Raw genomic sequence first — 14,488 nt, 5'->3', positions numbered from 1 at the left:
TGGAATCCTAAGCCCAGGTCCACTATAAGGCCCAACCGCTATAAAAAAGGGTGTGCACAAGGCTCTCACATGTGCATGATTGGGGGTGGAGAACTACGTAACCTTACCCCTAAAATGGCGAGAGATTTTTCGACTGCTTGACCACCAGGTCACAACATTTTTGTACCTTTACTGTTGGACCAATTACGCCAAACCACTATACATGTAGTACTATATCCATTAGCCCACCAAACTATCATTGTCTCATTCATATCAAATTCCCAAAGTCTATAACATCTTCTACCTGAAATCAAACAAGAACCACAAATTCTCTCTCAGGCAACACCTAAAACACTCTCCCAACATTTTTTCTATTAGTAGTTACCAAGCAAATTGAACAATACCTAACATTACTATTTGGAAGAAGAGTTCATGACTGTCACACAAACTGACTGAGGTATTCATCCACAGTGGTGTATTTCACATCAGGATAAAGTTCAGATGCCTCCAACCCAAATGAAGGTTCTATCTTGAAGTTTGTCTGATCTCCCTCTACATAAACTGAGTGCCCAATTGCCAAAGTCAGATTCTCTGGATTAGGAGCCTCTGTAATGACCCAAAAATAAGAAAAGAAGAGAAGGTAAGCTTCCATATTCTTCCATTACTTGATAGTATGAGGGTTCTTATCTTATTACTCTCCTAGTTCAATTTATCATCATTTGGGCACCATTTGATAACGTTTCTGCTGTTTATGTGTCTAGAAACAGCAGAAATGTCATTTCACGTTTTCAGAAACAAAAACATATTTTTTGGTGTTTGATAAACATGTTTCTTGAAACGTTTTTTGCAGACATAATGCCACTAAAAAACCCAATAGTATCATCAGATGCCCAAAAGGGAGAGAGTTCGATTGCCTCTTTTTAGGTTTAAATAGTTGAGAGATTTATTGAGCACAATAACCTTTTTTTTTCCTCTCAAATTCATTTTTAGAAACGACGAAACAAGTTGGACTTATTCCGTCAAAGTCGTTTCTAGAATTGTAAATAGGCATAAATTTTGATTTATGTTTCTAGAAACGGATGAAACAGAACAACTTTATCAAATGCTTTTTAGGCTGTTTCTCCGTTTCTGGGAACAAGAAAATGCAGATATGGCAGAAACAGAACGTTGTCAAATGGTGCCTTGATTTTCAAAGCAGATATGTTGCTAAAAACTTGCAAAAGCTATTAATCATCTTTTGTTGACACTGACCTTGGATGTTTTTGAGTAGTTCCTCCTTTGGAATATGGAGCCTTTCAAGGGTCTTTCCTATCTTCTTCTCCCATAGGGATATGAGTTCATTGAAAGAGTAAATGTTGTCTGGTGGTCTGACATAGAGGATCTTGTTCAAGGTTCTTGGGTCATCCACTGCTTTGATCGTGTAGGTGGCAGTGTCTTCCTCTTGGTTGAAAATTGCTGCAGAAGAGAAGATAATAATGCAAATGTTATCAAAGAATGAGAAAACAAGGAAGAAGAAGAAACACAAGAATTACGTGGTTCGGCTATAGGTCTACTACATCCATGGGGAATGGGCGAATTAGGGTTTTTCTATATATCTTCTTCAGCATTACAAGGGCATATATAGAGCCTTCACCTCTCTTCCCTGGGTATGAATGATAACCCAACTCAATACAATTCAACACTCTCCTTCAAGTTAGAGCATGAACATCATGAATGCCCAACTTGCTAAGAAGATATGATAGTACCCTTGACTAAGAGCTTTAGCAAAAATATTTGCTATTAGCTGTTTTGTTGAAACATAAGACAATCAAGATTTGACAAGCTGAAGTTTTTCAAGAACCATATGGCAATCAATCTCAATGCATTTTGTTCATTCATGGAAGGTCGGATTTGCCCCAATTTGTATGGTTGTCTTATTGTCCCAATAAAGATCCATAATCTCTAAATGTGGCAACCCTAAATCCTTGAGCAAGTAATATTGTAATATAACCAAGTTAGTTCACGATTTTGGATTCGGTTTCAGTAGAAGATCGCGAAATAGTCGGCTGTTTTATACTCTTCCAAGAGATGAGACTCGATCCAATAAAGGTGCAATACCCCATAAGGCCATAACATACCAGAAAGAAGTGGCACAACTAGCCCAATATAAGTCACAGTAAACCCTGACATGGAGACATCAGAAGATAGCAAAATTCCTTTCCCCAGACAAGACTTCAAGTAACGCAGAAATCGAAATTCCTTCCCCCACAATAGACTAGAAAGAAGTGGTACATCTAGCCCAGTCTAAGTCATAGTAAGCCCTGATACGAAGATATCAGAAGATAGCAAAATTCCTTTCCCCATACAAGACTTCAAGTAATGTAGAATTTGAAATGCAACATCTAGATGAGGTTTCGAGATTTGTTCATAATTTGATAGAGAACTTGCACCACATAAATTATGTCAGGCTTAATTTGCTATTGTGAGATAAATCAATCTTTCAACAAGTTTCCAAATTTTGTTCCATGGGAAATTAGCTTGTTTGGTTCTAAGTAAACCTGCATCGCTAAGCATTTCCATGGTATATTTTTTGTGAGATTAAACTATTCCATTAGATGATCTACCTATGTAAATGCCAAGGAAAAATTTCAATGGACCCAAGTCTTTGATATGAAAAACGACCATGAAGAAATAATAGCAAAGCATTAATATACACTCAATCATTTTCTATCCTAACCATGTCATCAACATAGACTAACATAATAGTGATCCTGGGTTCATTAGAAGACATAAATAAAGAGTAATCAGCTAGGGATTGTTTGAATACAAAATGCTGTAAAAGCATATGTAAATTTTTTTTTCAAATGCGAGAAGCCAGTTTTAATCCATAAATTGACTTGTGTAGATGAAAAACAAGATTATGCTCCCCCTGTTGAGGGGGGAAAAAAGAAAACAGACAATAAAAATATGTAAACTTCTTCATCAAGATCATCTTTCAAAAAGGCATCAGTGAGTGGTGAGGTGCAGTGAGCATCTGGACATATGCCCCAAGGGGTTCCTAGCCACCCGATGCTCATTGGACTGGTGCAGTGGTTGTAGACGATTTTTACACTAATTTCACACCATCTGGGATTTTGGGAAGTGTCAACAATGGTATGATATTCAGAATCATATTAGATTAAAAAAAAAAAAAAATCAACGATGTAAAAGAGAGAATGACGAATTAGAAAGTGTCTTCTTCTTCGTCTTCCTCATTTTCTTTTTCTTTGATGTTTCGATGTTTAATATGGTATCAAAGTGGGCTTTCACCATATCCATGTCTCCACAATACCCATTGCCTCATGTGTAGACTGTTAGGAGTTATCTTTATATACATATATATATATATATATATATATATATATAACAAAGAATGTAAGAAAACAAAGGAATAGCCTCAAAGGCTGTCCAAAGGCAAAGGCTATAGCAGAGAAAAACCAAAGGGGTTGGGACAAAACAACTTTCAAAGATACAACAAAATCCATGGATGGGGACAAATACAAGCAAACAAATGGAGGGAATGAGTATTTTCTTAACAACAAATAAATATGCATTTAATAAAATGCAATGAACAACTATGCAATTCCAATTTAGTGTGTTTCCCCTCTCTATCATTCTTCCTATCATTTTAGTGTGCGTAAGTAAACTCCAATTGGGCAGTTCATTAGGAAAAAAAAAACAACGAACAACTATACAATTCAATATGCAAGACGCAATCTAGTGTGTTTCTCTCTCTCTCTCCTACTCCAGTGTGTGCAACTGAAGTCCTATTGACCAGTTCATTAGAAATACAAAGGAAAAAAAATTGAAACTCTAGTCATGCACACTAGAGGTGTATATCAACAGAGTTTAAGCTACAAGTCAAAGCTGAATTATAGTCACCTTTGGGATTTCCATCCCCTAAGATGGCAACTTTGTCTCTGGAAGGTGTAGTGGCACCGGGCTGTGACAAATTGGTAAGGAAGTAGCCGGCGAAGAAGTTGGAAGAAACATAGGTGTAGGGAATCCCTTCAGCCTCAACGGTCCGGCGAATTCGAGCCTTGATCCCTAGTAGAGTTTTCGCCGGTTCAACAACATGAACACGATCGCAATCATTCCCGAATTCGGAAGGGAAGAACCTCTGAATAACAAACAATTCAGGGGACAACACAATCAAGAAACAAAGAATAAACACATCTATCACTTGTAATGAAGCATTCCAGTACTTAGCCATCCTATAAATCCTACTTATGTAATCTTTCACCTTCACTGTTCCAGCTTCCTTGATGGCAGCAATGATATTCACTTGATCTGCCAACAATGCCAACTGGGTATGACCCACAGTAGAGATCACCACATCAACCAGTTTGATAGCCTTCACCAAACTCTGGTGATCATACAGATCCCCCTGATCCAAAATCCAAACAAAATATAGTAAAAACTTCTATATATTAATTCCTCCCTAGTTTCCAAGTCTAATATAAAACTCACATGGAGTAAGGTGACACCAGAGTTCTTAAAACTCTGGATGAGTTTGGCTTTGGCTGGATTTGAAGAAGAAGAAGCCATGCTCTCCTCCCTGATCAAAGCAAAGGTTGGGTGGCCGGACTTGGCACTGGCTTCCACTATGAACTTCCCGATGTAGCCAGTCCCTCCTATGATCAATATCTTGCTTTTCTCTGCCATTGTTACTCAATAATGTAGACTCAAAAGGAAAAGAGAATTGGGGTAATGAGCTTCTTGGTGGGTTTCAGACAACTTAGGGAAAAATCAAGCCACATTTATAGAGGGAATTTGATATGGAGATATTTTTTGTTGTTCTCCATCTATTTATTTTTAAGCAAAAGATTGGACACATCATCGGTATTATCTTAAGGTAACATTGCCGTTGCCTCTCATGTTTGATGCCTCATCCTATGACTCCATTAACACCACTAACTCATTGCACATAGCAGATTCAAGCCAATGAGTTTTTCATGTTTTTTTTTTTTTCCCCTAAAAAATAGAGCCTCTGAAAAAACCATGCCTCATCCCTTGTCCCCCCATCTCCCATGTACTGGCTTCCGCCAGCTTACCTGTGGCCCTCAGTGTACCAACATTTTTCTGAAAAATTAAAAAGCTGAGAATAAAACAAAGAAAGAAAAAAAATTGCACGTTTGCACATGGAAGGATGCTGCTACCTTTTTTTTTTTTTTGGGTAAAGCTTAGGGTTAATAGCATGTGTCATTCTCGCCCCCACTTTTGAAAAAAATTTTATCGTGTTCGGCTTTGTGATTGATGTATGTTATTAATTTACCTAAAATTAATGGTTTTTTCAAAATAAAAAGTAAGGAAACAGAACATTAGCTCTTAAGTATACCCTATGATCACATACATAGAAAAGTAAAATTAGGTTGTAAAAAGACGCTCATACCCTAACTCCACTTCTTTATGTGTGTGGGCATAAAGTATGATAGGAGGTAGCATTTTGTAGTCCATAAAATTATTTTCTTTCTTTTCTCTTCCAATGTCGGGTTTTGTTGCGTTGCTATATTGAGTTTCACAAGGATAATCACCACTTGAAGGCTAGTGCCAAATCAATCTATTTTGAGCAGGGTGTGCATATCACATTCCAAGCTGGCAACTAAAGGTTAGGAAATCCCAGCTAGAGTTTGAAAACTCAGAATTGGTATTTGGATCGATTCCAATCGATTATAATCTAGATTTATATATTCTAGGAATCTAGGGGTTTTTCTGTACAAAATCAGCCCATGACGGATTGGAGGTACATCTGGATTGGCCGAAATTCGATATGATATTTTAAAATGATCCCAGCCCATGTTGGCATTGTTGGATTCATGCCAATCTAACTTGACCCTAATTGTCTTAATTGGCCTTGATTTTTGCCAAGGTCTAACTAATCTTGATTGACTCTGTTTTTACCAGTTGTGTCCTATGCACTATAAAATTAAAAAAGAAGCATTAATAATGTATGTTTAGGACACTTGACCATAAGAATCAATAAGCTAATTCCATTATTTTGAATAAAATGATAGGATGATAACCCTAAATTGTATTATATAAATCATGGTTAACATCATAGTTGGGTTGGGCTAGACCTGGTTAGGCCTAGGCCTCAACTCAAGCTTGGTCCAACCCTAACCCAGGATTAGTGTTTTACAACTTTAACCCATTCTCAGTGTCAGAAATCTTAGCTCAGGGCTCAAGGCAGGCTAGGGCGGGTTCAAGCTGTCAAGGCCAAACGTACACCCCTATAGGAGGTGGTATCCACATCATCATATTAATATATTTTGTTGTATATCCTTCTTTGTATATTATCATAATAGATGATATTCTTATATATTTATATTCTGTCTCAATATTCAAATATATGGACCACTTTTATGAGAAAATTATTATTACCAACAAAAGAGTACTTGAAAGGGATCAAAGTAGAAGAATCCTTACAGGTAGGTTTTAGATGTTCATAGCAAAGCACGTTAACAGCGGCATTGGGTCCCTTTGATTAATTAACCAGGTTTTTGGTCACATTCATATGGTTAAAACAGTTCTTTTTTTACAACTTGTATAAATATTTAGGCAGGGTTTGGGCACGCCGCTAGTTTTTTTGAAGTTAGCAGTTCAAACAATAGGAAGTTAGGGGATCGGGGATCATTTCCAAATGGAAAGAAGAGAGTGACATGTTTCCTAGAAATTCTAGTAATAGATGTGTCAAAACCTAACTCAAACTGAAAAACCTGATATGAACTTATTGAATCATGTTCTAAATTAGGGTTTTGTGAGACAAAAATCAAATCAAATCGTGTCATTATCGATAAAACACCAAATTAAACTTAAAAAACCAGGTGGATGAGTCGGTTCTTACTCTTTTATATAATAAACAAATCAGGTTCGTCCTCCACGAGGTTCAAACTAATGAGTTTTTTTATGTAAAGAAACTAAACTAATACTATACTATTGGACTAGGAATATCTTCCACCAATGTTTTAAAAATGGCTTCGTCTAGTCGTACGAGGTAAGTTACAAAAATTATAAAATAACCTATTTTTTAGTACCCCACTACCCTCCCTACGAGGGTATGATTGGTGGAAGTGAAGATTAAAAAGTAATTTTCTATGCGGAGCAATTTCCTGCTTAGTAGCTGAGAGTGCGCTAGCATTTCCCGTTCTCTATCTCTCTCTTCACGGCAAAAATGTCATTTCATGTCCCAAGGAGAGAGATAAAGAGTGGGAGATGCTAGGGCACCTTATAACAATTGGATCACACCAACTGACCAATTGTTATACGTGGACATATTTAGAGATAGTAAGAACTATGAGAGGAGATCCCCTTATGTGTGATTTTTGCAAATGATATTGTTTTGGTGGATAAAATAAAGGTTAGAATGAATGCAAAGTTGAATTTATGGAGATCAACATTGAAGATGTATCCCGTTAAAACTCGAAGGTAAATTGTATAGAACAGTTATATGGCTAGTAATAGGCATGCAAGTTTGGGCATGTCAGTCTGAGCCCACCTTGAGCCTGAACAAGGCTTAGGCTGAGATACCTTAGCCTTGAAGGCTGGTTAGGGTTGGGAATTTCTGACCTTAAGTCAGGGTCAGGCCTGAGCCTAGCTAAAGGGGCTCAGGATTGGGTTGGGATTTTCAATAGTCCAGCCTAACCCGTCTTTGTTGCAATCCTAACTAGCAATGACGTATGAGACTGAATGTTGGGTAATTAAAAAAAAAAATAAAAATAAAAAATAACATAAACAAAATTAATGCAACTGAAATGAGGATGTTCCAATGGATCAGTGGTAAAACAAGGAAAGATAAAATAAACAATTATCAAATGAAAACAAACTTGGAAATTTCCCTATCCATGATAACTAAAGGAGCTAAAATGACTAGAGGTAAGCTCAAAATAACCATAAGAGAATAGTGAAGAAAAACAAGTGTAGATTAAGACTGAAACTTGACATGATGTTGAATAGAACTGATTGGAGAAAATAAGATCCATGTAACCGACCCTCCTTGTCATTCTTGTTCATAGTCACTTTTCTGGTTCAGCAATTACCAATAGGCAAATAGTGACTCACCTCACGATTCCCTTTTTTTTCTTTTTGTTGGGAACGCCTCACAATTCCATATTTAGAGTAGCAAGGTATCAATTACTGTGTAAGAGCATCACGCATAGATTTTACATATCTCATGTGTGTATTATGATTTTATTTTATTTTATTTATTATTGTTATTATTATTATTATTATTATTATTATTATTATTATTATTATTATTATTATTATTTTGTGAATATTACAAAATTAGAATAGAAGAAAAAATGATATGATTCCTCTCCATAGAGCTCAAGGATTAGAGATTGATCCCACGACTGAGGTGACCTGAGGACGCATGCTCAAGTCGTCCTAATCATGGGATCACTCTTTGATCCCTGGGCTCAATAAAGAGTAGAAAATGAAAAAATAAACACCAGAGAAAGACTAAGGCTGTGATTTTGATTTTGATTTGCTTCTTGTGTAGGAATCTAATATTAACTAAGGCTGTATTTGTAGACAAGAAAAGAAAAGAAAAGAAAAAAAAAATGTAAATTTTGATCCTATCCTTTTCAGGTCCCACGTAAATTTTGGACCAAGTTTTCTTGAACCCATTCATTCTCTGACATCGAAAATGTAAAATAGGAAGGAGATTAGGTGAAAAGTGGTGAGAGTTCATATGAAATGTCACGGTCATAGAAAAAATTTAAAAAATAAAATAAAAAATTCAACAACTTAATAAAACGTGAGAATTTAACTAAAAAATGAAAACCGTGGAAAGCTTCAGCTTTGGTCCCAAAATTTATAGAAGGCAAGAGCTGCCACCTTCTCTCTCTTCCATATAACGTTGGAAAAACCATCTTTCTTCCAGTATGGGTCTGTGTCGTTTTGCTTTGCTTTGTTTCTATTGATTTTACAAGAATCAGCTGCCAACTCACATGGTCCACACAGCCAGCGAACCGTCTACCCTCAAAGAAAAACTCTCTCTCCCTCTCTCTCTCTCTCAAACGTGGTCAACAAGGACTATGATTTGGTTCCTTTTCTTAACGTCTATCAGTCAGGTCCCTAGTTAGTTTATTCGCGTTTAAAACGCGTTTAAATGGCGTTCCGTTTTTTTGCCGTTTTAAACGCCGTTTGTCGAATTTTTCACAGAAAGTCGATAAAAAACGGGAACGGGGCTATTTGAAGTTTTTTTGCCGTTTTAAACGCAGTACCGTTTTTTTGACAGTAAAAAAACGGATTTTAAAAAATTTAACCGTTTTAAAATAGAAACGTTTAAAACGGGACTATTTATTTTGATTGTTATTTAGGTATTTAGAGAATTATTATGCCAATTTATGTCTATATATTGCCCTTTTTTTGACACCGTATTATTTAAATATAAACGTTTAAAACACGTATCATCCTTTTTTTATTTTTTCCCGTTTTTATCGTATTTGACCGTATTTTTGACCGTCCCGTTCACGTTTTGATCCGTTTAAAACATACCCGTACCGAACAATGTTTTTTTGCCTATCCCGTTTTAACTAACAGAGGTCAGGTCTTGTGACTCTTGTCCATAATTATTTTCAAGAATCATGTACAAAGGCAGTGATCCAATGATTTAACTTGTTTTTCAAGCCTATGTTAGCACTTCGTTTTTTGCATTTTTTTTTTTCTCGAACCATTGGATTATCAACTTTCTTGATTTTTATTAATTTGTATCACTATTAAAAAATTAAAAAAAAAAAAAAAAAACCAATATTGAAATAGGGATTTCAGACATAAAAACATGTGAGTAATGGTAAGTTGTCATAAATAGAATTTTGCACTTAGATACACAGGCAAAATGACTACCCCATTTCCCATAAAAGGTGAAAAAAACCACCATTATTGATGTTTTTATGTGCATTCCCACACGGCATTGTAAGGGCATCCTCTCCCATTAATTAAACTATGAGTCTAATCGAGATACAATTCGTTGCTTGTACAATCACCTAATCGTACAAATCAACCTCTAACACCTATCACACATTCTGCCATTATAAAGATAAATGGGTATATTTAGAAATAAAGAGGAAAGGTATTGGGTGTTAACTCGTACAACCAGGTGATCGTACGAGCAGCTGATCCATTTTCGTGTAATCTATCCATTTAGTTTAGAATTTCTAGTGTATTTACTTAATGTTCGTCCATAGACTACATACCTTAAAAATAATAATAATAATAATAATAATAGTCCACCCCCACCATTGTCTCCTTCATATCAAATCCCACATGGCTATACATATGCTGAGAAATCAAACAAGAACCAGAGACTCGCTCCACTCCCCAGAGACCATCAAGCAACAACCTTAACATTTATTTACTCCTAAATAGCAAAATGAACACCAAACACTATCTGGAAGAAGAGTTCTCAGTTCTGATCTCAGACAAACTGATTGAGGTATTCATCCACAGTGGTGTATTTCACATCAGGATAAAGCTCAGAAGCCTCCACCCCGAATGAAGCTTCTATCTCAAAGTTTGTATGATCTCCCTTCACAAAAACTGAGTGCCCAATTGCCAATATCACATTCAATGGAACAGGGGCCTCTGCAATCACCCAAAAAAATATCATCAAAGTAAGCCTTCATTGTTATTCTCCTAATTCAATTTACCTTTCAAAAGCTTTTAATCATTTTCTGTTTCACTAACCTTGGATGTTTTTGAGTACTTGATCCTCTGGAACATAGACCCTTTCAACGGTTTTGCCTATCTTCTTCTCCCAGAGGGACACTAGTTCATTGAATGAATAAATGTTGCCTGGTGATCTGATGTAGAGGACCTTGTTCAAGGTCCTTGGGTCATCGACTGCTTTAATCGTGTAGGTGCCAATGTCTTTCTCATTGTTGAAAATTGCTGCAGATTAGAAGATCATGCAAATTAACATGAATTTACTACAATAATATCACATCAAAACTTACAATTCTGAATAAACAGAAATATGATTCACCATGTAAGACCCACAAGAGAAGTGACATTGATTGTTATACATATCGAGAATTCTGATGATCAGAGATTCATAATTGAGATTCAATGATGTAATGATGATCACAGATAAACACATAGATAAAGAAGCTGAAGTATAGTTTACCTTTGGGATTTCCATCCCCTAAGATGACGATTTTGTCTCTAGGGGGTGCAGTGGCACCGGGCTGTGACAAATTGGGAAGAAAGTAGCCGGCGAAGAAATTGGAAGAAACATAAGTGTAGGGAATCCCTTCAGCCTCAACAGCCCGGCGGATCCCAGCCTTAATCTTGAATGCAGTCTTTGCAGGTTCAACAGCATGGACACGATCCACATCATTCCCAAATTCCGAAGGGAAGAACCTCTGAATAACAATTCAAGACAAACACAATCATGAAACTGAGTCAATCTCTGATTCTCTATAACTACAATGAAGCATTCCAGCAAGCCATTTCCAAAAACAGAAAGAAAAAAAAAAAAAAATGAACCCATCTGGTTAAATAATATATAGTTAAGGTGCTACCGAGCAAGAGTAGTGGAGTGAAAGAATGGATACCCAGAAACAATGGTAGTTTGATGTTAGTGTTTTAAAGCATATAATTGAAGCAAGGACGGGATGATGGAACTGTGGACCTAACCAGGAATCAAATGAAGAACCAGAATCCAACCAATTTCAAGCTAGTGGACAGTGGTTGGTGGTGGAGACCACTCTTTTCAGTTTTCACGATAAAGGAGTGGCTGCAATGGAGTGATTAAATTTGACAGGGACTTTACTCAATTTCTACCCACACACACAGACAGAAGGACTTTACTCAATATCAAATTATGGACCATTTCTTCATTGTCTCCATCTTCTTGCCTTCCCATTTCATCTTCTTCCAGATTTTTATTGAATTAAACATTTTTCCTCTATTAATTAGGAGAGATCAAAGGAATATTTTGCTCTCAAGTAATGGAAAGTCAAAAAAACAGTAAATCATAAAACTCTGAAAGGCTTATATTCCAGAAATCTTGGGGGTTGGTGGTGAACAGTGACAGGGGAGCTACCAGTTTCTATTTTCCAGAAAATAGAGACGTGGCTAGTGGAAAACGTAAGACTCTGAATAGTCCTCCACCCTAGAGAGGTTGAAATTTGTTGCAGAAGTAGTTCTTCACAACAGGGATGCAGGGTACCTACTCATTTGCCTTTCTTTGGGTGGAGGGGGCCGGGGGTTCTTGCTCTCCAATAGTCCAACCATTTTATACTTTTAAGAGAAAGAAAAAGAAAAGAGAAATGAAACACATCAAGATCCTTTTACCTTTACGGTTCCAGCTTCTTTGATAGCAGCGATGATCTTCACTTGATCTGCCAACTGCCCATGACCTACAGTAGAGATCACAACATCGACCTGCTTGATTGCCTTCACCAAACTCTCGTGATCGTACAGATCCCCCTAATCCAAAGCCACCCAAAAAATGAAAACATCGTTAGTTAATCCATCCTGTTTCTGTGGAACTTCTATGATAAAATATACTCACGTAGAGGAAGGTGACCCCAGAGTTCTTGAAACTCTCGACGAGTTGGGCTTTCGCTGGATCAGAAGCAGTACTTTCCCTGATCAAAGCAAAGGTAGGGTGGCCGGACTTGGCGCTCGCTTCCACGATGAACGTGCCGATATAACCAGTCCCTCCGATGACCAGTATCTTGCTCTTCTCAGCCATTGTTATACGATGTTACTTTCCTCTTCAACGATAAAATAAAATAAAAAAAACTGAAAATGATGGTCGTAATTGCAGCGGCGATTGAACTTTCCGGCCGGTTTCAGAGACCACCAGCGATAATGTGAAGGATTCGGGGCAGAGCCACACGCTTATAAAGGGTGCAGGGTTGTTGGGGGAAGTGAATGCACGTAAATAACCTTCCTAATAATAGGATAGTGATATAAATATAAAACCGACTCTATTGAGTCATGGACAAGACTGGAAAGAGATTGTGGGCTCCACAACGAGATCTTACGGTGCTTTCTCACTCACTCTGGATTAAAGATTCGAATCCAATGTTCTGTAAAATCTCTCTTTCTGCGAAATTTAAAATTACTCAAAATAGTGTTTTTTTAATCTGTTCTTTCTTTCTATAATGATGATGATTGCAGATATGAACGTTGTCGCGATATCGAAGGTTCATGTATATGTCCAGGTTCAAAGCCTCATATAGGCTGACTTGACAAGCTTGTAGAATATTTCAGGGCTCCATTGGATTACAATTTGGTTTTGGTGTGATTTGGTTTCAATTTACTTTGGTTTTTTAATATTAGATTAATATCAATTTAGATCGATTTATTATCGGGCTTGAACCATATTGAAATATTATATTCATAACTTGTAGTGACGAAAGATTTTACGAAAACACTTTAAATTTAAGGAACTTCAATTTTGATCCAATTTGGTTTCGATTTATTTTAGTTTTAATACCAATTTATATTGGTTTATTATCGGACTTAAACCATAATGAAATCTTTCGTCAATCTTACATTTATCACCTGTAATGACGAAAGATTGGGTGAATATACTTTAATTTTATAACGAAATCGTGATTTATCATTGTAAAGAAAAGATAACTAATATTGAAACCAATCGATAACTAATATTAAAATCATAAAATGTATCTATTAATCAATATTCATTTAAGAATAATTTACAGCGTTACTCTTTGGGGAATACCACAATTATAAGATCACCCCCTTTATTTTACCAAATTATGCTTAAACCCCTATAATTAGTGATCATCAAGAAATATACTTTTACATACTAACGTCAGCTATTATATTTTATTTTAAATATCAAAATGCCCTATTAAATATGGAACCATGTAATAATATACATTACTCCCAAAATCCCAAATCGATAGATTTGGACCACCGACGATCGTTCATAGCACCGGAGATCACGGCGGCAGCAGTATCAGCGACGTACGGCTACCAGCAGGAACTCGCCGGCGACTAGCGGCATGGGGATTTACTGTTCTTCTCCTCCTTGTGGATCAGTCACTTGGACTTATCTCGGACGGAGTTCTACTCTCTTTTCAAGTACTCTGTTCAGAGTGACTCTTTGTTAGTGTTAGCGCGTTGGAGAAAGTTGCAGAGAGAGAGAGAGAGAGAGAGAGAGAGAGATTGAGAGAATCAGTAGCTATGAAGAAGCTTTACGGGAAAGGAAAAGTTCACCCATCGCCTCCCGTCGTCTCCGATCATCTCGCGTTCTTACCTGCAACTCTACTGACACTTACGGTGGCGCTTTCACCAGAAGAAAGGGAGTTTCTCCCTTATCTCATCTCTTGTACCCTCTTCAGAGGGTCGGAAGAATGGTCAGAATCAGAAGATTTTTGTTGCTAGTGGTAGTGGTGGAGATCATCCTGCATCTTTTAACTGCAACTGTTTCAAGTGTTATATGAGTTACTGGGTTCGATGGGTCTCTTCACCTAACCGTCAACTCATTCATGAGATCCTTAATGGC

The 14,488-nt window shown here is 36.9% G+C and overlaps 2 protein-coding genes across 3 annotated transcripts; both read right to left on the bottom strand.

Annotated features, from left to right (window-relative positions):
* Positions 1-219: 219 nt before the first annotated feature.
* Positions 220-4,929, bottom strand: LOC122073087 (phenylcoumaran benzylic ether reductase Betv6-like). 2 transcript variants are annotated; one of them, XM_042637601.1, is made up of 6 exons: positions 4,468-4,929; positions 4,241-4,384; positions 3,880-4,117; positions 1,231-1,434; positions 384-585; positions 220-283 (listed from the first exon to the last, which is right to left on the bottom strand). In XM_042637601.1, the coding sequence occupies exons 1-5, from the start codon at positions 4,660-4,662 to the stop codon at positions 419-421; spliced, it is 948 nt and encodes a 315-aa protein (XP_042493535.1). In that variant the 5' UTR covers positions 4,663-4,929; the 3' UTR covers positions 220-283; positions 384-418. The 2 variants fall into 2 exon arrangements, with proteins under 2 accessions (XP_042493535.1, XP_042493534.1); XM_042637600.1 differs by having other exon boundaries at positions 220-585; positions 4,468-4,928.
* A 5,287-nt stretch (positions 4,930-10,216) lies between these two features.
* LOC122072712 (phenylcoumaran benzylic ether reductase Betv6-like) lies at positions 10,217-12,843 on the bottom strand. Its single transcript, XM_042637099.1, has 5 exons — positions 12,518-12,843; positions 12,298-12,432; positions 11,126-11,363; positions 10,687-10,890; positions 10,217-10,584 (listed from the first exon to the last, which is right to left on the bottom strand). Exons 1-5 carry the CDS (start codon positions 12,698-12,700, stop codon positions 10,418-10,420), a joined length of 927 nt encoding a protein of 308 aa, XP_042493033.1. The 5' UTR covers positions 12,701-12,843; the 3' UTR covers positions 10,217-10,417.
* Between the last annotated feature and the right edge of the window lie 1,645 nt (positions 12,844-14,488).

The sequence above is a fragment of the Macadamia integrifolia genome, chromosome 3 (genome assembly GCF_013358625.1).
Source record: "Macadamia integrifolia cultivar HAES 741 chromosome 3, SCU_Mint_v3, whole genome shotgun sequence".
Classification (NCBI taxonomy): domain Eukaryota; kingdom Viridiplantae; phylum Streptophyta; class Magnoliopsida; order Proteales; family Proteaceae; genus Macadamia; species Macadamia integrifolia.
The sequence above is the reverse complement of the archived record's forward strand: the minus strand, read 5'-3'. Positions and strand labels throughout refer to the sequence as shown.

Coding starts and splice junctions, on each gene's coding strand:
- LOC122072712 (XM_042637099.1), bottom strand. CDS start 12,700: ATGGCTGAGAAGAGCAAGATACTGGTCATCGGAGGGACTGGTTATATC. Junction 12,433..12,517: donor CTGGGGTCACCTTCCTCTAC/GTGAGTATATTT, acceptor GCTTTGGATTAG/GGGGATCTGTACGATCACGA. Junction 11,364..12,297: donor AAGAAGCTGGAACCGTAAAG/GTAAAAGGATCT, acceptor ATTGTTATTCAG/AGGTTCTTCCCTTCGGAATT.
- LOC122073087 (XM_042637601.1), bottom strand. CDS start 4,662: ATGGCAGAGAAAAGCAAGATATTGATCATAGGAGGGACTGGCTACATC. Junction 4,385..4,467: donor CTGGTGTCACCTTACTCCAT/GTGAGTTTTATA, acceptor ATTTTGGATCAG/GGGGATCTGTATGATCACCA. Junction 4,118..4,240: donor AGGAAGCTGGAACAGTGAAG/GTGAAAGATTAC, acceptor TTTGTTATTCAG/AGGTTCTTCCCTTCCGAATT.